The sequence below is a fragment of the Grampus griseus genome (assembly GCF_964374135.1).
Source record: "Grampus griseus genome assembly, chromosome: 2".
NCBI lineage: Eukaryota > Metazoa > Chordata > Mammalia > Artiodactyla > Delphinidae > Grampus > Grampus griseus.
The window spans coordinates 101,927,625-101,950,110 of record NC_139018.1 but is presented as its reverse complement, the minus strand read 5'-3'; the positions used below and the strand labels follow the sequence as shown (position 1 = coordinate 101,950,110).

Here is a 22,486-nt window from a genome sequence, read left to right as displayed (position 1 = left end):
AGGTTGCCTATCTCCACTTCATTTAGTTGTTTTTCTGGGGTTTTATCTTTTTCCTTCATCTGGTACATAGCCCTCTGTCTTTTCATCTTGTCTTTCTGTGAATGTGGTGTTTGTTCCACAGGCTGTAGAATTGTAGTTCTTCTTGCTTCTGCTGTCTGTCCTCTGGTGGATGAGGCTATCTAAGAGGCTTGTGCAAGTTTCCTGATGGGAGTGACTGGGTCCATAAATATTTACAATTGTTCTATCTTCTTCTTGGATTGATCCGTTGATCATTATGTAGTGTCCTTCTTTGTCTCTGGTAATAGTCTTTATTTTAAAGTCTATTTTATCTGATATGAGAATTGCTACTCAGGTTTTCTTTTGATTTCCATTTGCATGGAATATCTTTTTCCATCCCCACATTTTCAGTCTGTATATGTCCCTAGGTCTGTAGAGGGTCTCTTATAGACCGCCTATATATGGGTCTTGTTTTTGTATCCATTCAGCCAGTCTATGTCTTTTGGTTGGAGCATTTAATCCATTTACATTTAAGACAGTTATCAGTATGTATGTTCCTTTTACCAATTTCTTAATTGTTTTGGGTTTGTTATTGCAGGTCTTTTCCTTCTCTGTGTTTCCTGCCTATAGAAGTTCCTTTAGCATTTGTTGTAGAGCTGGTTTGGTGATGCTTAATTCTCTTAACTTTTGCTTGTCTGTAAAGGGTTTAATTTCTCCGTTGAATCTGAATCAGATCCTTGCTGGGTAGAGTAATCTTGCTTGTAGGTTTTTGCCTTTCATCAGTTTAAATATGTCCTGCCACTCCCTTCTGGCTTGCAGAGTTTCTGCTGAAAGATCACCTGTTAAACTTATGGGGATTCCGTTCTATGTTATTTGTTTTTTTCCCTTGCTGCTTTTAATATTTTTTCTTTGTATTTAATTTTTTATAGTTTGATTAATATGTGTCTTGACGTTTTTCTCCTTGGATTTATCCTGTATAGGACTCTGCACTTCCTGGACTTGATTGACTATTTCCTTTCCCATATTAGAGAATTTTTCAACTGTAATCTCTTCAAATATTTTCTCAGTCCCTTTCTTTTTCTCTTCTTCTTTTGGGACCCCTATAATTCGAATGTTGGTGTGTTTAATGTTGTCCCAGAGTTCTCTGAGGCTGTCCTCTATTCTTTGCATTCTTTTTTCTTTATTCTGCTCTGCGGTAGTTATTTCCACTATTTTATCTTCCAGGTCACTTATCCGTTCTTCTGTGTCAGTTATTCTGCTATTGATTCCTTCTAGAGAATTTTTAATTTCATTTATTGTGTTGTTCATCACTGTTTGTTTGCTCTTTAGTTCTTCTAGGTCCTTGCTAAACGTTTCTTGTATTTTCTCCATTCTATTTCCAAGATTTTGGATCATCTTACTATCATTACTCTGAATTCTTTTTCAGGTAGACTGCCTATTTCCTCTTCATTTGTTTGGTCTGGTGCATTTTTACTTTGCTCTGGTGCATTTTTACTTTGCTCCTTTACTTTGCTCCTGCTGTGTGTTTCTCTGTCTTCTCGTTTTGCTTAACTTACTGTGTTTGGGGTCTCCTTTTCGCAGGCTGCAGGTTTGTAGTTCCCGTTGTTTTTGGTGTCTGCCCCCAGTGGCTAAGGTTGGTTTAGCGGGTTGTGTAGGCTTCCTGGTGGAGGGGGCTGGTGCTTGTGTTCTGGTGGATAAGCCTGGATCTTGTCTTTCTGGTGGGCAGGACCACGTCCGGTGGTGTGTTTTGAGGTGTCTGTAAACTTATTATGATCTTAGGCAGCCTCTTTGCTAATGGGTGGGGTTGTGTTCCTGTCTTGCTAGTTGTTTGGCATAGGGTGTCCAGTACTGTGTAGCTTGCTGGTCATTGAGTAGACCTGGGTCTTGGCATTGAAATGGAGATCTCTGGTAGAGCTTTTGCCGATTGATATTACATGGGGCCAGGAGGTCTCTGGTGGTCTAGTGTCCTGAACTCAGTCTCCCATTTCAGAGGCGCAGGCCTGACACTTGGCTGGAGCACCAAGACCCTGTCAGCCACACAGTCAGGTATGTGGGGAGTTTCTTGCCTTTTGGAAAGTCTGAGGTCTTCTGCCAACGTTCAGTAGGTGTTCTGCAGGAGTTGTTCCACATGTAGATGTATTTCTGATGTATTTGTGGGGAGGGAGGTGATCTCCATGTGTTACTCCTCTGCCATCTTGAAGGTCTCTGGAAGTGTGTATTTAACACAGCCTTGAAAATAGGCTCCTGAGCTTCCTAAGAAGCCAATAAAAATGCTGATTTTATTTATTTCACCCATGTAGTTTCCTTGGGGAGGAAGAAAGGCTTGAAAGTGGCATTGGTGCTCCTATGTGTTAAAGAACTAATTGCAAATCCATTGCTCTACAAACAGCTGAGTCTGTAAGGTCATCCAGGATTTTCCCCATGCTCCTGAGGCCAGGTCTGCCCAGGTAGACTAGCTGCTACAGCAGGCCGTTGAGCAGGGTCCCAGTGTGCATGGTCAAGTGTGTGTAAGAGGAACAGAGAAATCATTCTGATTGCCCCTGAGGAAGCAGGAGTCATCCTTGCATCCCCCGCCATCCTCAAGCTGCACAGCCAGTCCTCTGTGGTCAGGCTGACATCTCCCGCTCAGAGGAAGCACCTCTCCTATGTGGATCTTGATGAGTTGGGTTTGGGTAGAGCTGATCCTACCCAAGGGGTGGGCATGCTTCCCAAACCAGGCCAGTTAGAGAGCCCATCCTCCTGGCCATAGTTGTCTACTTAGAGATGAGCCCCCAGCCAAGCAGAGTCCTTTCTGGAATGTTTGTCAGAGGTATGTGATAAAATATTATAATCTCTCTGGAATTTTAAGCTCTAAGGAGTGATGGAACTCTCAAGTGCCATCAAGGAGTGGGGGAAAGCGAGAGAAAGGGAGAAAGCGAGAGAATTGACAGACATTGTGTCTTTGTTATAGGCATAGATTCAACTGTACCTGTAGCCTGTACTTTGGACATCCCTGTTATGTGAGTAAATAAATTCCCCTTTTTGCTTAAGTTAATTTGAATTGGATTTCTGTTCTTATGACCAGAAGTCCAAACTAATCCAATCAGTCATTGGGTATTCTTATATACCTTTTTTACATCTCCAAATATATTGACTTTCCTTCATCCCCACTGTAATACCTGTCTTAGTAACAGCCTCCCAACCCTGTAAGAATCAGGCCTTTTGATTGCTCTGGGGATATCCTCCTGCAAGTAATGAATCCCAAGTGATGACTTGCCCAGTCCAATGGATTTTGATGGGGAAGGCTTGGGGCAGCCTGACTTCAGTACACAATGGCTCTTTCTAGCACATTTCCTGGGGCATTTGGAGTGTTGTGACTTACAAAGTAAGGTCTGATGCAAAAAAAAAAAAAAAAAAAAAAAAAGCTATTATCTGTCTCCAGTGACCCTCTGGTATTCAACATGGAGCTCCTGGAGTCTTTAGACTGTGTCCCTTTATTGCCCTGGGTCCAGTTTCACCTGCAAATCCTGACTATTGCAGGGAAAAATCTCTTAGGGACCAATTGTGTGTGAACCAGCACCACAGGTTCTGTTATCAACACAAGGAATCTCCTTACAGTTGTCACCCAGTAAAGTTGTCAAAACATGCCAGCAGCCAGACCATGACCTCCTAGTAACCTAGCTATAGCACACCACTGATGGGTGGCCTGGGTGGTCCCAGACCCATCAGCACTTCAATGCATTACCAAAATAGATCCAGCTTTACAGCTTATTAATGGAAATTGATCTTCAACTGAAGATTTCATAGAAAGGGATTTAAATTATACATTGTCCAGCAAAACTTAATAAAAATTCCTCTCTAGATGTTGTTATTCTTTTCCTAGAATGACAAACATTGCCAGCATCCTCATCTCCCCCACTCATGGCCTGTAATACTTCTAAAGTGGTTCTTCAAGTGGGACCCAGGACGAACATCAGTATTAGCATCACCTGGCATCTTGTTACAAATGCTAAGTCCTGGGATCTACCCTAGGCCTACTGAACCAGGAAGTCTAGAGTGGGGCCCAGCAATCCATGTTTTAACAAATCTTCCTGGCAATTCTGATGCTGGCTCAAGTTTGAGAACCAATGTCAAAACCACTGACCTAAGTGATTCAGCTACTCTATCAGTTTCCACACCCTGCCCAGCCACACAAAAGGCCAGAAGTGTTCATGAGGGGACCACCTATTGCTCCTCAAGCAAGCTCCTTGGTGGTCTCAACTCTGGCCTCAGATCATGTTTAGTGGCTTCAGTCCATGAAATAGGGGTAATTTTGCTACTAAGGTGCTCCTTCCCTATTATGACACTAGCATCTGGACTGAGGATGCACTGGTTGTTCCAGTGCCTCAAATACATCAGAGTATTCAAGGGTTGGGGGCAGGGTGGGGCTTACACCACCAGGCAAAACAGCATGAAATGGAATAAAAAAGTCTCCAAGGGAAGAAACACGTGCAGCAACCCGAGTGGATTATAAAGCCACATTCATCTTTCAAAGTAAATAGCAATCAGTCCTGAGGAGCTAGGAGGCTTTCAAATAATGGCCAACATGTGTTGATATTGACAGTGACCCATAAATCTCAATTTCTCTGTGAGAACCTGTTAGGCAGCATTTTAATTCCAAGCCATCGAATGAAAAGGAGAAAGATTTACCTCTGCCGTGGATCTGAGTGGAGCATCCTTGGAAATACAGCCCAACAGACATGGAGTTAAGCACTAATTGATGGCCTCCAATATGCTTCATAACACTCCATTACCCAGATGGGGAGCGTGACAGCTGAAACACGGAATAGCTGAGCCTGGGGTGAGCAGCCATCTAGGAAGGACAAAGGGCGCTGGGCTATCCGAACCTCCCCCAGCATGACTAATCGCTGTCACCACCATCAGAGCTCACACTGCCCTCACGTGTGCACTGGGGTGCTTTGGACCCTGTCAAGCTCTTTTTTGATGGTTATTTTGCTTCTTTCCTCAGCAGTTCTCTCATCATGCGTGGTCCGTCCCAAGCCTGGTCTTCGTCCTCCAGGGGAGACAACAGGCCTTTCTCCAACTCTCCAGTTTGTTGTCTCTGAGAGTGAGGCTAACTGGCTCTTACTCCCTGTTCTGCCATTTAAAGAAGGCATTTTAGTTACCATTTATTTCCTACTTGTTGGACACTCTGCTAAGTTTTTTGCATACATTATTTCATTTGATCCTTAATTATTTGGGACAGTAACTTGATCTCCGTAAGCCTCAGTTTCTTCATCTTTAAAATGGGGACGATAAGAACATTCACCTCAAAGATTGCTGGGGGATGAAGCCCTGTCATGTGGGGAATCTGCCTACTCAGCCCTGCTTGCCCCTGCCTGTGCTGGGTTAGGTGCCCTGGGGCCACTCTGCTGAGAGATGGAATGCATCTCATTGCCTTTGCATCTCCAGCCCTCAGCACAGCATCTGGGGCAGAGCTGTGCTCAGTAAACATGTGTGAAGTTAGGAGGGAAAGTAGGAATACTGGCCTTCGCTGGTGGTCCAGTAGTTACTAATCCACCTTCCAATGCAGGGGACGCAGGTTCGAACCCTGGTTGGGGAACTAAGATCCCACATGCATCAGGGCAACTAAGCCCGCACGCTCTAGAGTCCATGTGCCACAACTAGAGAGCCCACGTGCTGCAACTACTGAGCCTGTGTGCCGCAACTAGAGAGAAGCCTGCATGCTGCAACAAAGAGCCCACGTGCTGCAACTAAGATGTGACACAGCCATAAATAAATAATAAATATTAAAAAAAAATAAAAAAGAAAGTAGGAAGACTGCAGAGTGATCCACAGAAACTCCCAGTCCTGAGCTAAGAAGTTGGGGCTGGGGGAACCCCAAGTGGGGACGTAACAAAGAGGCGTTCACCTGACTTGACGGGAAGAAGGGAAGAGAGCTCAGAAACATTTTGTCAGAGAGAAAAGGAATTAAAGAGCTCCCAATTCTGAATCCAGGTGAGGGCAATGATTTATCCAAAGTCACACAACCATTTGGTGACAAAGTTCAGGCCATAATTTGTCGTTGACATTTACTAGTGTAGGCTGCATTTGATCCGCCACATTAGGAAATATATTACCTGTAACAGCCAGAGACCCAAGGAAGGCAGCCTTGAGGCACCTGCTAGGTCCTAATTCCCCTCTCTGGTGGTTACTTAGTGCCTTCTGCCAGCTGCCACCCCACGTCCTTCCCCTCGGGCTACTGAGGTCTGTTTTAAGGGCTCTCCTTGCCCTTCCATCTGGGCGCTTGGTGAAAAGTGCATCAAGGCCAGGTGTGAGAGAGGTGCATGGGGAAAACACAGGCCTCGGAGTCAGGGAGCCCTCAGCTCAAATCTCACAGCATCCTTTCACTGGTTTGGATAAGACAGTTAAGCTGAATGAGCTCCAGTTTCTTAACAAGTAAAAGGAGAACAACAGTATACACTGCAGAGATTATAAATTGTAAGAATTAAGGCAATTTAAGCCAAGTGCCTAGACATAGTAATGAGGCATATCCAGCTGGATTTGAGGCAAAGAACTGCGTCTTCCTCTTTACATTTCTTCCCGTCTCCTGGTACCTCCAGTGCTAGTACGCTGCCTTATGTCTAGTAGTAGGTGCCCAATTACTAGTTCACCAAGTAAATGAGGAGCTATTTTGTGTTCTTCAGAACTTTGCTTCTCAAAGTGTGTTTTGGTGACCAGCTGCAATGGCACGACCCGAACACTTGTTAGAAACAAGATCTTGGAGCCCATCCCAGATGTACTGAAACATAACATTCACTTTATCAAGCTTCTCAGGCGATTCATATGCACATTAAAGTTTGAGAAACTCTGCTTTAACAAGCATCATCTGAACCTGGGGGAAGTTTAAAACTCCTATGAAAGTCATGAGCTTTGTAGGGAATTTATAGGCAAGACAACAACACAAACATGATATACATCCCCTTTTCCCACTCTCGCTGGTCTGGAAGTGGGTTCCTGGTTCCATGGAAACCTAAAGGACTCAGAATCACTTCTGTAAGATCCATAATAGGGACAGAGCCAGCTTTCCTGTGCATGTGTGTTTTCCAGAGTAGACTGTGGTCTGGAGAGCACTTCCCCCTTGCAAATGGATAGCTGTATCACAGCCGTAGAGTGCAGCCTCTTACCAAGAGCCCCAAGTGGCTTCAGAGTCCCCATGCTTTTAGAGGGGGAAGGAAGTAGAGCAAGACCTAAACATCCTGCACTTCTGGGATGTTTCTTCCATTATCTCCAGCAGGGATCTGGGATTTGCCAGATGAAGTGATTTAAAACTCATTTACTTTAAAAAAGTGTATGTTGCTTAGTCCTTTGTTGAAGAGGTGTATAATCAATGGTCACTTGCCACGTGCCTGCTCCGTGCCAGGCCCTGCAGGTCCTGGGGATGCAATGGTGACTACCTTGTCCCTGCTCTTGAGGTGTTCCTAGTCCAGTGGGGAGAGAGATGTGCGGCAGGCAACTAGAGAGCAAAGAGAGGTCCGCAGGAGGCTTGGGAGCGTGGGCTCATATATATATGAGAGAAAGAAAGAGAAGCGAGAGATACATATATTTGTTATTCATATATACACATATATATGGAGAGACAGAGAGAGAAATCAAACAGTTCTGCAACACACACACACATAAATATGCATAGAAAGAGAGAGATAAAGTAAATATGCTAAAATGTTAATAGTTATTGAATCTATCTGGAGGGAATATGGTAATCCTTTTTTTAAAAAACATATTTATTGGAGTATAATCGCTTTACAATGGTGTGTTAGTTTCTGCTGTATAACAAAGTAAATCAGCTATGTGTATACATATATCCCCATATCTCCTCCCTCTTGCATCTGCCTCCCACCCTCTCTATCCCACCCCTCTAGGTGGTCACAAAGCAGTGAGCTGATCTCCCTGTGCTATGTGGCTGCTTCTCACTGTTATTCTTTGTGCTATCCTTTCAACCTTTTCTATATTGGGACATTTTGGTAATAAAAAGTGGGGGAAACAATGGGAGTATTCAGTGACTCAGGTGAGTATTATAATGGAGGATGACTTAGTAAATAGTAGGTTCTTACAAAGATTATTTTATGGCCAGCAATGCATAGCTGCATTGCATAATTCCACATACATATATGATCCCATTTCATCCTCAGAACAACCCTGTGGGGTCTCTAATAATAACCCCATTCACTACTGAAAAGCAGAGGCCTAGAGATCACAGTGATTTGCTCAAGGCTACCTGTGGGTAAGTGACATAGCTAGGACTGAGACCAGGTTTTTAGACTCCAAATCCAGTTCTCTTTCACCCAGTCTCCCTCACGAGTCTATGGTTTATTTTCCCAAAGAGGAGCCCTGCTGTTTATCTTCCCAGCCCCTCGCTGTCCTCGGGCTGGCGATCATCCTCTCCTTCTGGGTCTGCAGGGGGTCGAGGGAGGGTGGGTGGCAGGCACCCAGGAGAGGATGGCAGCCGACCTTGGCTAAGACCAGGGTGAGTCTAGGCAATGGCCTGGCTGGGGACAGCTTGCCTGTGTGGGACAGTCATATCCCCAAGCCAGAGAGAGCACGGTGTGGGCTCACAGTGAGCATCTCCCTTGAGCATGATCCTGCCGCAGGTGCTGTGCCAGAGGGTGAGTTTTATCACTTACCCTCACCAGGAGCCAAATAAACGGCTCTCTTGGCCTCCTGCCAGTTATTGCTCCTGCTGCCAGAAAGTCTTCATCATGCTGTTCAGAGGGCCAAGCCCCTCCCCCACTAGCTGCCAGCTGGCTCCTGTGCACCTGAGTGGGCCAGAGCTTCCTGCACCCACACAGCTAAAGCCCCCTGTTTAGGCCTGGTTCGGGGGGTGCAGATTTATACTCACTTTCCAATCTCAGGTATACGTATAAGCCTCTTTTTTCTAACTCTGAAGCACCACCACCCCAGGGAGTTGTTGAAGCTCAGACAGAGCCATGATATACCTGTGGGGTCCCCAGTGCCTGGCCCAGGACCCAGGTCTGAGCAGGATCTTCAGAGGTTTGCTGGATGTCATGGGCTGCATTGTATTCCCTGCCCCCACCCCCAAATTCATATGTGAGGTCCTAACCCTCAGTATCTCAGAATGTGACTGTCTTTAGAGATCGGGTCTTCAAAGAGGTAATTAAGTTAAAATGAGGTCCTTAGAGTGGGCCCTACTCCAATGTGACTGGTGTCCTTATAAGAAGATGAGGACAAAGACATGTGCAGAGGGAAGATCATGTGAAGATAAGGAAAGATAGCCACTTGCAAGCCAAGCAGAGAAGGCTCAGAAGAAACCAGCCCTGCCGACACCTTGATCTTTGACTTCTAACCTCCAGAATTGCAAGAAAATTCATCTCTTTTGTTTGAGCCAGCAGTCTGTGGTCTTGTGTTATGGCAGCCCCAGCAAATGAATATACTGATGAAAGTTGGATGCGGTAGAGTCCTAACACAAGACCTGCACAGAGCTGGCATGTGGCTAGATCTGTGAGTGGTCCCAGGCCCTGGCACCATCCTCCAAGTGTGGACTCCCCGGCATGAATTGGTCATCTGGATGTCTCTTGTTGTGAGTCGACGGTGGAGCCCCACCCTCCCTCCTGAGTCTCCTCTCCAGCTCTTCCTGCTTTGACATCACTCATCCTGATCACAAATCTCAGGGACGGGAGTCTCTCTGTGTGGCGTGAAGGTGGTGGCCAGGGCATGACAGTAACACACCAAGAGGACCTAGTCATGAAACAGCGGCAAGACCTCATGAGAGGAGATTTCTCAGGTGCTGTTTTGCTGATGTCATCAAGCCCCCCGTGGAGGGTCCAGCTCAGCTTGTGAAAACAGCCCTGTTCCTACAGGATTCTTGGATGAAGAAAAATGCTCTAACCTTTTCAAAGCATCCTTGGTTGCCTTACATTGGCCCAGAATTTTCAGGCTTGATATCATGAGGCCTCTCCTTTTTTCGGTCTGCCTGGATTTGTGCTTACATCTTGTTTCTGAGGGGCAGTGATGGAGGCTGAGACACAAGGGAACCAGGACTTTGTCCAGGGATGGGTTTTCTCCTGGGCCATTGAGAGGTAGACATCACTCACAGTGGGTAAGGTGAGTGCCAACTTCTAGTTAGAAGTGGCCAGGCCCAGAGGGGCTCAGAGTACGTCCTAGGATCCCTTGGCACTGAATAATATCCGAGGTGGGAAACCTCTGAAAGCCAGTGTACCCATGGCTCTGAAGGGGCACCAGCATCACCAGAAATAAGCACCAGTGAGAAACCCAGGGACCCTGGGAGCCTTCCCTGCCACTTCCCTTCTCTGAGCCACAATTTTCCCTGTAAAGTGGTGGTAATGATGCTTATCACACAGGAGGGTCGCATGGATTAAGTGAAATAAATAGGCAAAGCATTTGGCACATCTGAAAGTTCTTAAAAATAATAGTTACTATTATTTCATATTTCTTGGTTCTACTCAAAGCAATGTAAGCATCAAATGTATATTTTTTATTGTTAGTACTGTATCCAAAAATGGATGTGTGTCTGGCCCCCTATAAAACAGCCTTGGGACCAAAGGTCTAATGGTCATTTACTGCTTGGCTTGCTCTTACAGAATCGTGCCTTTGTCCTGCTGTTGTTTGGGAATCTTTGAGTGGCTCAAGGCAACTGAGTTGCACTAGGCTTGAGGCAGGGGGCAATGTTTCGTGTTTAAAGTGGATAGAACTTTGCGTTCATATTTCTCTCTACCATTAACTAACGGTTAAATAGCTGACACCAGATGAGGTAGCTGTGGAAGGTCTCAGGGTACTACGATGCCTCTCAATGAGCTCTCTTGACACTCAGGATATCAGTGCTGGAAGGGATACTACTGGTGGGAAATCGGAGGCGCAGGAGGTAAAGGCAGCCACCTAAGGCTGTTCGGCTAGGGTGGAGGTATTGAGAGATGTCAAAGACATTACCCAGGTTTCTTGGTATGTGAGAAAATGAAAACAAACACAACAGCAACAAAAAGGAGCCTCACTGGCAGCCAGACCACGATGTTCCCAACTGAACATAGACAACGCCCACAAAACAGAAACAATGTGCTACAAGGACCCTTTGCAGATACATTTGCAACAGGACAGAAAGGAGGCCACTCTGAATCCATAAAATGTGACTAAACATTCCCTGCTTCCAACTAACAAGGAGAGACTATTGCTCCTGTACCAATGCCAGCTCTAGTTCTGCCTGCTGGAACGTTATTGATTAAATTAAGCAATAATGAGTTCACAATAATTAATTATTAAATTATTTAGATACTAGATCACTGAATGGCCCCCTTCCCCTTTGACAGAATCCCATCCAGGTTTGCCCCTGCTTCCCCAACCCTTCCTTAGTTTCATCTGTCACAAGCCCAAATTTTCTAAGAAGCCCCTCTCAACTCCTCGTGCAGGGATGCCCCTGGGTTTCTCTGGAGCGCGTCCTCCCTTGCTGCAGCAAGCCAAATAATCCTAACTTTCATTTGACTGCAAGTGTGTTCCTAGTGGCCTTTGGCTGGTGAACCTTTACATCTGTAAAATGGGCATAATGATACCTGCCCAGCATTCTTTACAGGGATATTATGAGAATCAAGTGATATCATGTAGGTAGGAATAAGTTTTTAAAGTTGAAATTGCTATAGGTTTATAAACTAGTGTGACGTGGAATTTGCAAATGGTTCTCTTTTCAGACTTAGAAGAAGGTACTTTTTAAATGGAAGGTTCCTATTCAAGCTTCTAGTATGTGTTCCTGCCTCAGTTTCATTGGTGTAAATCCCTCCTACCATTTAGTGTTAGGAATAGCAGTTAACAAGTAAATTTCAAATAGAGTTGCCCATGGGCTGGAGCCCTCCTGGGAGGAAGATCTGAGTGTTTGTGGGCACCAGCCAGGTGCAGTTGCAGAGCCTGTAACTTCCGAGTGCCAGCCCTGCCTTTTCCTGCTGATCGCATTGCTTTCTATCAGGGAGTGGCTGGGGTTTCAGCCAGGCTGTGAGGGGAAGCCATCCACCAAGCAGGAAAGGCAGCCAAGAGCCAAGTCCCTCCCTTTTTCAAACACCAACCTCAGTGGTGGCCCCACTGCCTCCAGGGTGAGGGCCAAACACATTAGCATGGCCTTTGATGCCCTTACCTCTGGCCACTTCTTTTTTTGTGCCCTCCTCTGAGCTACAGCAAACGTCTCAGGGATTCCCAGTTTCATTTTCTGTTTTCAAGCCTCCAAGACTGGCTCATGCTTTTCCTTCTGCTTGCTACGTCCTCCCACTTCTCCTTCAAGGCTCAACTCAAATATCACTTCCTCTGTAAAGCCTTCTCTGCTAACCTCTCCCTGCCTCAGGGCCTTGAGATGTTTTGTACCCAATTGTGCACTTATCATACTGTGTTGAAATTATGCCTCTTCCAATCTCTAATCTACACACACACACACACACACACACACACAGGGCTGTAGGGGACTCCAGACTTGGTCAATTGGGAAGCTCCCTGATGAATGGTAGTGTGCTTTTTCATTTTTGTGTCCTTAGGAACATGTTTTCGTACAAACCATGGAGCCTGGTACACAGTAGGTGGTTAATAAATGCTATAATTTGCTGGTGTTGATCTTGTTATATTTCAGTATAAAGAATTATGTTGTTTTCACTATTTTGGTTTGTTTTGGAATAAGGAAGCTGGAACATTTGTCACTGGAAAGTTTTTCTCAGTCACAGAAAGGCCAGTCCTAGTCAACTGAGAATCACAGGCTCTGCCCAGCTCTTGGTAATGCCCAGCTCATACGAAAACAATTTGCTGGATCCTATTTTCAGGCCTGCCAAGGCATGCTTTACTGTGTGTGGTTAATTCATTATTGCAACTAGTATTTTCTACCAATTACAAGTAAATCTCAGCTTGGGAATTTTTTTTTTTTTTTTTCCATTTCAAGAACCACTTTCTTTTCAGCATGACCATGTTTTATTTTGGAGGAATAAATTGTCACAAATATCTAGGGGTTTTATATTATTTGGGAGATGGCTACCCCTGAGGGAGGTCAATATTCAGGATCAATAGACATTGATATCTCTCCCCTTCCCCCCTCCAGAAGACTGAGAAATGAACTCCAGGTTTGCCCTGGAAGCTTGTATTGTTTCTGAGGGAAGAGCCTTAAACCTGAAAATCAGGAGACCTGGGTTCAAGTCAGGTTAATGTTTTGCCATTAACTGTCTATTTTTGTTTTTCTAGTGGTTCTCAAGGTGTACTCCCCGCACTTGAAGCAGCCCTTGGGAACTCTAGAAATGCAAATTCCTGGATCCACCCCAGGCCCACTGAGTTAGAAACTTGCAGATGGGACCCAGAAATCTGATTTTAATAAGATTTATTTATTTAACAAATTTAATAGAATTTATTTATTTTATAAATAAATGAGATTTAATAAAATCTTATTTTAATAAGTTTCTCATACACACTAAAGTTCGAGAACCTCTGACTAGTCAAATCCCTTTGTTTTATCATTTTGATGTGAATTTTTAAATTATTCAAATCATAAAGCAAAACACTATATACATAGTACATTACATAAAAGTTGGAAGAGACAAAAATTTAGATATAAACTCAACTGAAGTCTGAACATGTTTGTACATTTTCTTCTAGTAGTTTTTTTTCTTAAATATACGTTTTCATGGAGTTGTAATCACAAGACACACACAGTTAGGTATACTACTTTTGTCCCACTTAGCCTTGGAACGAAAATACTATTCAGTGTTGCCACCTTTATATCGTCATAAGAACTATTTTAATGCCACAACATGCCATTTAAAAGCTGTTAAAATCTACTTTACCAGGCCCCTGAAGGTGAACCCGTATATATGGAGAAAATGCTGGGGACAGACAAAGAGGCCTCCCCTTCAATACACTTGATCTTCTCTTTACTTCTTCCTACCCCTCCCCTCAAATCCCATGGTGGAAATATCGAAACTATGAGTGTTTCTGGAAATACAGTCATAAGCAGAGAGGAGAGTGACGTTAACCAATAGTCATGAGTTTTCCAGAGTCATCCAGAAACTTGGTTTTTCCCATACCTGAATCCTCTCCTGAAACCCTGGAAGCAGCTAAGGCGTCACTGCGCTGCCTTGTGGCAATGCCTACGAATTACACCTTCTCTTGAGAAGCATAGCTGCACCCTGAATCTTCCAGTGTGGGAATGACTCGAGTTTGTCTCCTTGCCCTAAGCTAGGTGACTGATTGTCAGCAGCTGGGTGCACCTGCTGTCTACCTTAACATAGCAACCCCACTCCCTGCAGGACTGGCAGGGCTCTGACCCATTTTTCTAGTTTTCACCTTGGGGCTGAAGTCTGGCCATGATCCTCAGCTTGTTTGGCAGGGGTCCAGATGTTTTGCCTGCTCCTGGCCAGCCCCCTTCCCTAGTGGGCTGGACTCTGATCCCTGGCTGACAGGGCCCCACTCTAAAATGAACACTCTCCTGGGAAGCAGTGTACGGCCACCCTTCTGGCCATGAGAATTGCTGGGCCCCATGGATATCAGGCGTACACCCCAGGCTGAGGTCAAGGTGGTCACAGCCCCTTGGAGAATGTAACTGGGCCTGCTCAGCTGTGTCTCGTGGACCATACCTAAAATCGGGCAAGGCTCTGGCCCAGCCCTGCCTCTCCTTCCCTTCTCCCTGCTGACTTGCCTGCAAGGACGCCGCATGCCTTGTAGCATTGTGGCAGCTGGTGTGGAAAACAGGGCGGCGAGAATGTGGTGGTGGGGATCTTGCTCACCTGGCCCACAATTAAATATGGGTTCAGGTCCTGGGTTCCTTGTGAAAGGCAAGCAGGGTGGGAGATAGGCTGCTGTCCTCTCACCTCAGGCTTGTCCTCTCTGGGTACGATGCCCTCAGGAGGACTCCAGAATGGCTCAGCCATAGGGCCAGGAAGTATGGCAGTGGGTGGGAGGGTCTCTAGCAGAGAGCATGTAGAATTTCACGAGAATTCTGGGGCTGGCTTTCTGCCGATTCTGCTTTCATGTACTCGCCCGGGTAAATGAGTTCCATCTCTGGATACTACCTCAAGTAGTACTCATGAACCACCTTCCCTACAGTTGTGGAGGCCTGTTAGGAATTTTCAGGTCCTGCTGGGGCTGTAATTCTGGGCTTGGCTAAGCCCATGAGGATGGTGGGAGGTGGCCCCTCTAGGGACAACAAATCCAGGACCAATCTAACTGCAGCTTACCAGGTTTTTAAAAAAAACTTTTTTTTTCTTTCACATTTAAACACTTAAAACACATACACACACATTCTCTCAGAGTCTCAGTCTCTCTCTCTCTCTCTCTCTCTCTCTCTCTCTCTCTCTCCAAGGCCTTAATACTCTTTATAGATCTTTACATATATTTCAAATCCCTAGCAATATACATGAATGTAGTTTTATCATAGTTGTGATTCAATATGTAGGTTATTTAGTCCTCTTTTTCTCCCCCACTTTATTGCCTTTAAAATTTCCTCATACTTATTTTTTAAAAGCTACAAGGCCAGTTGTTATGTAACCTTTTGGAGGTCACAGGTCCCTTTGATAATTTGCCAGAAGTTATGACTTCTCTCCTACCCTCAAATGCACATTCATACAGCCTTGGGTACCATCCTAAGAGGCATCCAGCCTCTCTGAAGCCCATCCCTGGGCTAGGCTAAGAACACTTGTATTGCACTATGAGTGCCTAAGGGTCAGCATTAAGCCTTTTATTTCTGAATCTCATCATCATTGTTCCCAAAAGTTCCTAGAACTTCTAGTAGTAGGTATTCAAAACAATGCTTGTTTAAAGGAGGAATTAGTAATACCTGGACCCTCCATCCTTGATGGTTTATTGTTGGGCATTCACATTGTTTTCAGTTTATTGCAGTTGTGATGTAGTATTGCTATCAACTCCTTCCTATTTTTTTTTTTTTTTCTTCTTCTCCTTCCTGGAAGGCCTGTTTTTGGAAGGTGTTTGGACTTGGAAAACATGTGTACTTTATTGGCTCTGTGCCTTTTCTTATGCACAAGGAAAGCCTCCTTCACTTTTGTCCAGATTCCATCCTGCAAGACTCGGCTCAAATGCTGCTTCCTCCCAGAAGCCTTTCCTCTACGTACTTGGAAGTAAACTCTTCTCCATCTCTACCTGCACCTTGTCTTAGTCAACTCAGGCTGTTGTAAGAAATTACAATAGACTGGGTGGCTTGTAACCAACAGAAATTTTTCTCACAGTTCTGGAGGCTGGAAGTCTGAGATCAGGGTGCCAGCATGTTGGGGTTCTGGTGAAAACCCTCTTCCAGGTTTCCTCACATGGTGAACAGAGAGTGAGTGAGCTCTTTGGGGTCCCTTTTATAAAGACATTAATCCCATTCATGAGGGCTCCACCCTCATGACTGAATCACCACCCAAAGTCCCCACCTCCTAAGATGCCATGCTATTGAGGGTTAGGATTTCAACATATGAATTTTGGGGGGACAGAAACACTCACTCCAAGCACTCCTCTCCAGTGGTACTTGGCATATTTTATGGTTTAGTTGAAAAAATTTTATATATCCATCTTATCTCCTTTATTAGACTCAGTGGTATACCTTATATATTTGAAACCCAGAATGGATCATTTTAATACCACTTTGCTCTATAAGACAAAGCTATTTTCAGTTATATACATGCAAAAATCAGCAATAATCACTATTTTCTTGATTTGTTATTTAGTTTTAAAGCAATGAACAATTTAAAAAAGAAGAATACATTTCCACTTTAAAGGTACGCAAGTGCATTAAAGATATTTCCTGGAAGAAACAAAATTTTTACTTACCAAACAAAATATTATACTTCACAGTTCACTGTAAAATCTGTTTTACTGTTTTACATTTTAAACACAAAACTCTAAGTGGTCACACGGGATAGGAGAATTGAAGTTCTCGGGTTCTGTATCTTTGTCTTTATAATCACTACGCTATCATTTTAAATTTCAAATCTGCTGTTTAAATGCAAGAACAGGCAATAAGTACCACGGGATTTGGAGACATGAGATGACCAAAGTGAGCTGGGAGGATTCTGAACCATTAGACACTTGCAATGAGCACATGTCACAGTCCACGAGCATCAGGGGCCAACTGCAAAACTGGGAGGTCTCTAAATTGACATCAACAGAGAACATTTATTCAAGGAGAAGTAATATAAAACTGTGATTATTTGAAGTTTACATATATATTAAAACTCAACAGTAACCACAGCAGTTGTTTACAAATTTGACCAAAAAACTATTTTGAGGGGGAGGGGCTTTAGTTTTATCCCTGGCATTATATAGAATTGTGATGATGAAAGGAAGACCAACTTTTAGTAAGTTCTATTATTATTTTGCATTCTCTATGGATGATGGCCCCCTTATTGCTGCTGGCAGTGCAGGCAGCTCCCATCTCCCTACCCTTGGTCCACCCGATTCGACAGTAAGCTCATGGAGAGCAGGGGCTACTGTGCGGTCTGCAGTTGTACAGTGTCTGCTGCACAAATAACAGCAGTTCTGAGTGTGGGCCTTGGCAGGACCTCTGAGGATGTCCTCCCTTTTCCTATATGTGAGTCCAGTTTTCTTCATGTACTCTGGACAAAGCAACATATCACAACAGATTCAATACAGAAACAGATGAAAAAATCCAGCTGCTTCTATTAAACCAGACATTACAAAATTAGCGAAATTTCTTTGTGAACCAATGTCACTCTTCTGACTCACTTTTTTTGTTGTTGTTTGGAAAATACAAGTTATTCCTCATAATATCATATTACATATGTTAGCATGTGATGACTTTGTTATTTTTAAAAGCATTAAAATTAAAAAAAAATTTCTCACTTTTAGTCTCTAATATGGTAAATATTGATACCTGTGTTCCACGTAAAAAAGAGCTCTTTGGGGGATCTCCCTGGTGGTCCAGTAGGTAAGACTTCACGTTCCCATTGCAGGGGGCCTGGGTCCTATCCCTGGTCAGGGAACTAGATCCCGCATGCATGCTGCAACTAAGAGTTCTCATGCCACAACTAAGAAGCCTGCGTGCCGCAACAAAGATCCCGCGTGCCTCAACTAAGACCTGGCGCAGCCAAAATACATAAGTAAAATAAATAATATAAAAAAAAAAGAGCTCTTCGGAATTCTGAATAATTTTGGAGAATGTAATGGTGTCCTGGGACCAGGAAGTTTGAGAACTGTTGTATTAAAAGCACTGCCTTATATATGGCAGATGCCTATGCACACTTACTTGTTAAATGAATGAGTGACTGACGGCTAGGCTTCAGTTGCTTCTAGGATGTGGACTCTGTGGCTGGAATTGCAGGGAGGGGGCAGGCACCTTAGGCAGTGGTCGGGGATACCGCTGGAAGGTGGGGCTGCCAGGGTCTAGGAGTAGCAGCTCCCATTTAAGCAGTATTGATCCTCCTGGCCACACCAGTGGGGCGGACTGGGCCTCAGGCAGGGAGGTCTGGGGGTGAGAACGATGGTAGCTCTGTGTCCTGGGGTCTTCAGGAGGCTCACCATATCTTGTTTCCCTTGGTGCTGGTAGGCAGGAATTATTCAAATAGTCCTCTCCTGTGAGAGGAACCCAGCAGAATGTATTTCTAGGGATCTCTGGCTGTTAACCCACTGGGTGTGAGCACAACGGCCAGAAACCTGTAGCCTTAGGCAGACAGATCAACCTCTAGGTGACTCTCGTGGCTCTGCCCTGAGCAATCATGGGACCTCCAGCAAGTCAATTTTCAGCTGGCTGACTCAACCACAAGGTGAGGGTGGGATAAAATGTTTGCACAGTGTCTGGCATATACAGGGTGCACAATATATTAGTCGGTCCATTAGCAATGTCGTTAATAATAATAAAAGGTAAGCTGGGAGGATTGGGGTTAAGGAGGAAGGGTCCTATGGGAGTTCCTCCTGGCCCCTGACTAGTGACAGTTGAAGCTTGGTACAGACCAAGTGTTCTCCACCTTGGCACTATTGACACTTCGTCCTGAATAATTCACTGCTGTGGGGCTGTTCTGTCCATTGTAGGATGTTTAGCAGCGTCCCTGGCTTCTACCCCCATATGCCAACAGCACTCTGTCCCCAGTTGTGGCAACCAAAATCTCCCCTGGGGGGCAGTTTGGAAAACCATCCTACAAGGTATAGATACTCAACCTTTCAGGGCTCTACTGTGGGATGCTTGCCTCCTTGCAATGCCCCAGGCGGATGTCCCACCAGGCTCATGCACACATATCTTGGCTGACTCCCTGCAGAAGAAATTCTGCCAAGACATTCTCTCAAAGGAACAAGAGGCCTCCTGACTCTGATCCTTTCCCTTGAAGAACCTTCCTGCTAATAGTGGCCACTTCCCTCAGCTTTTGGACAAACCAGGACCCTGGGAAAGCAGTAGCTGACCAGCACAGGATTTGTTGAGGGAAATGTGGACGATACTCAGCAACCCCCGGGGAGGCCATCCTGCCTTTTATCCTTCACCTCGGCTCTAATGGCTTCCAACCCCCAAGTCTCTACTGAAACATCGACTGGGCCAGTCAGTAGCAGAATGGATAAACCAAGGGTGGTATATTCATACGACGGAATGCTACAGTGAACAGAATGATGAGTCACACCTCATGCAAATGCATGGTTGAATCTCACCAACATCATGTTTAGTGAAAGAAGACAGAAGCAAAAGAGCATATACTGTATGTGTCCATTATCGAAAAGCTTCCCCCAAAAGCAAAATAATCTATGTTAAGGCTCAAGAGGTGTGCAAGGGAGGTTTCTGGGATGCTGGCTCAGATTGTGAAAATTCATTGAGCACTTACGATATAGGCACTTTTTTAGATATATATTATACTTCAGTAAAAAATTAACAAAAACAACATTCTGGGCCAAAGGGCAGGAAAGGCCCTTTACCAATATCCCTGTGAACACGGAATAAAAATCATCAGCAATTCTGCCCGGATGGCTCTAAATTATTATTATCATTTTTGGATTCAGCTTGATAAGTGAGATGATGTATGCAAAATAATTAACCTTGTGGTTGACACACAAATTGCTCAGTGAATGGTAATAATTAATACTGCTAATAAGTTATTAACTGACCTAGTATACAAAATAATAATTAAACGTAAAGAACAGCCTTTTTTCTTAAAGGAGAAAAAAAATGTTCTGGAAATTTCAGGCAATCTTTGGGTAGTAATTTCCTAATTCTTTTCGGAGCTCCCTCCAAGCAGTCTTTGAGGAAAGAAAAATCTAAGCCTCTACCTTAGAGTTTCTAGGTCCTGACAAGTAACCAGCACAAAAACAAAGTCCCAAAGGCCAGTGTCATTTGCCCAAAGTGTTCAGTTCACTTCATATCCATCGTTTATTGATCCAATGCACTGTTTAGCCAGGAACCTGGAATCCACCTACCTGATCAAGCATTTGGATCTCTTTGGGCATCAACCTAGTGTGTGAATTTACAGACCAAACACGTGTGACTGCTGTTGAATTCCTCAGTCTCAGAGTAAAACTCTGGCAGAAAAAGTGAAGTCTAGAAAATGTGCAATGATAGCTCTGTTTTCAACCTGACTGGAAAGAGGATTCTACAAATTCCTGTCTTCTGAGAAAGCCAGCAATTAGACAACCCTCAGCAAGATGAAGCATTTCATTGCAAGCTGTTCTCCTCAACTGCAAATTAGATGCCAAATTAACTCGCAGGAAGATCTGAAACTCCTTCAGATTATTTGCCACCAGAGAAGTCTTATCCTGACTATTTCTTAATAGGATATGCGAGAGACTTCATTGCTAGTTGCAAGCACTTTGAGAAGACTTCTACTCCCAGAGTGGCTTCCTAAACTTTCAGTTCTGCCTACAAACAGCTACACGTCCTTGTGACCTTCGATGCCACTAACAGAACACCTCGTATGCTGTGAAGCAAGTTCTGTTCCACATAGCCAAGAACACTTGGATTCATTGTGACGTACATTTAAAAAAGAAAATCCATGCCCATTTCCGGAGAAAAGGCAGGCTCTTACCTAGTCCCAGGCTTTGTCCATGGGCACTTGATTGGATAAAGATGCACAAAACCAAGAAAATAGAGACACACAGGGAATTTTCCATTTCTCCTGTCTCACCCGGACCGAGGTCTTCTTGCTAATTTCTGAAGCTAAAGAGAGCAGATTGCCTATTGATACTTTGTTAGAGAAGACTGCCCATTAATAATTAACCTTTTAAACATGTTTTCTAGTGTTCAGACACTTTCCTTCCTACACTGAACCCAAATCTAACTCTATCTCATACAAAAAAAAGGTTGATTTACAAAAGTATTTTTTATCCTGATACATTTTGAAAATAAAATATCTTGTCATGTACTCTTACCTTCTTGGGCCAAGGTCACAGTTCTAAATTAATCAATTTAAAGTTAATGTGTTGTGTTTGGAAGTACTGTCAAAGGTCAGGAGTAGGTGACTCCCACATGGTTGCCTAAGTCTCTCTCTGGCAGTATGCAAAGGGGATGCAGGCTCCTGGCAGTGGTATTTCAAATTGCAGGCTAAACCCCAAGAGAAAGGAAAGGACTCTGCTATGTGGAGAGCCCCAGGTGGTCTGTTTTCTATTGAGTTTAGCAAAATTGCTGGTGCCTGTGGTCAAAAAGTGATGGGCGACATTTCTATAGCTGAAAGGGGCAGAAAACCTCTATCCTCAGTCTAAGAAGGAGCTGATGGAGGAGCAAAGATGCAGAACTGGATGCCTTTGCTGGGGGCCCCATTGAAAGATGGCCCTAGAGTAAACACACTCTTTCCTCCTCTGTGTTAATGGATGCTCTAACTGGGTAGACGACTGAGAAGTAAGGCCACTTGGCAAAACCAGACAGGGGAAATTCAGGTGTGGCTCTTGTAATATTCCTTGCGTTTCTAGTTTTATTTAAACTTTATTCATTTTTCAAACTTTTAAAAAATATCTATTATATTCCAGGCACTGCTCTAGGTACTTGAGATATGCAAGTGAAGAGAACAGACAAAGATTCCAGTCCTTGTGGAGCTTATGTACCACAGGAGATGGGAGGAGTCAGATAACAGGCAATAGACATAATAAATAAGAGATTTATGTAGATTGGTAGAATGTAATCAGAGCTATGGGAAAAGGAAAAGTATGGCTGAGTTAAGGGGGTTGGGGAAGGTAGTGATTTTAAATAGAATGGTCAAGGTGAGCCTTGTTGGAAGCTGAACTTTGAGCAAGGGTTTGAGGAAGTTGCCCCTGTGGACATGTTGAGGAGAGCATCAGGTAGCCAGAACAGCCAGTGCAAAGGCCCTGAGGTAGGAGCATGCCTGGAATGTCCCAGGAACAGCAAGGAGGCCAGTGATTAGGGACTTTGGCTTTTATAGTATGAGACATGGGGAACCATTCTGAGCAGAAGAGTGATATGATTTGTATAATATTTGTAAAAGATCATTTTAGTTTCTAAGACTAGGAGCAAATTATTAGCAAACAAGGGTGCAAGTGGGTAGATCTGCTAAGAGGCTATTACAGTGATCCAGCAAGAGGTGATGGTGCCTTGGTTCAGCACAGTAACAGT

The 22,486-nt window shown here is 44.2% G+C and overlaps 1 protein-coding gene across 1 annotated transcript in view; it reads right to left on the bottom strand.

The window, feature by feature from the left end:
* LIPC (lipase C, hepatic type) overlaps positions 1 to 21,079 on the bottom strand; it is a 155,964-nt gene extending 134,885 nt beyond the window's left edge. The window contains exon 1 of the mRNA XM_082649119.1: positions 20,949 to 21,079. Within this exon, the coding sequence (XP_082505245.1) occupies positions 20,949 to 21,033 (85 nt within the window). The 5' untranslated portion in view covers positions 21,034 to 21,079. The remainder of the gene's footprint in view (positions 1 to 20,948) is intronic.
* Positions 21,080 to 22,486: the final 1,407 nt, after the last annotated feature.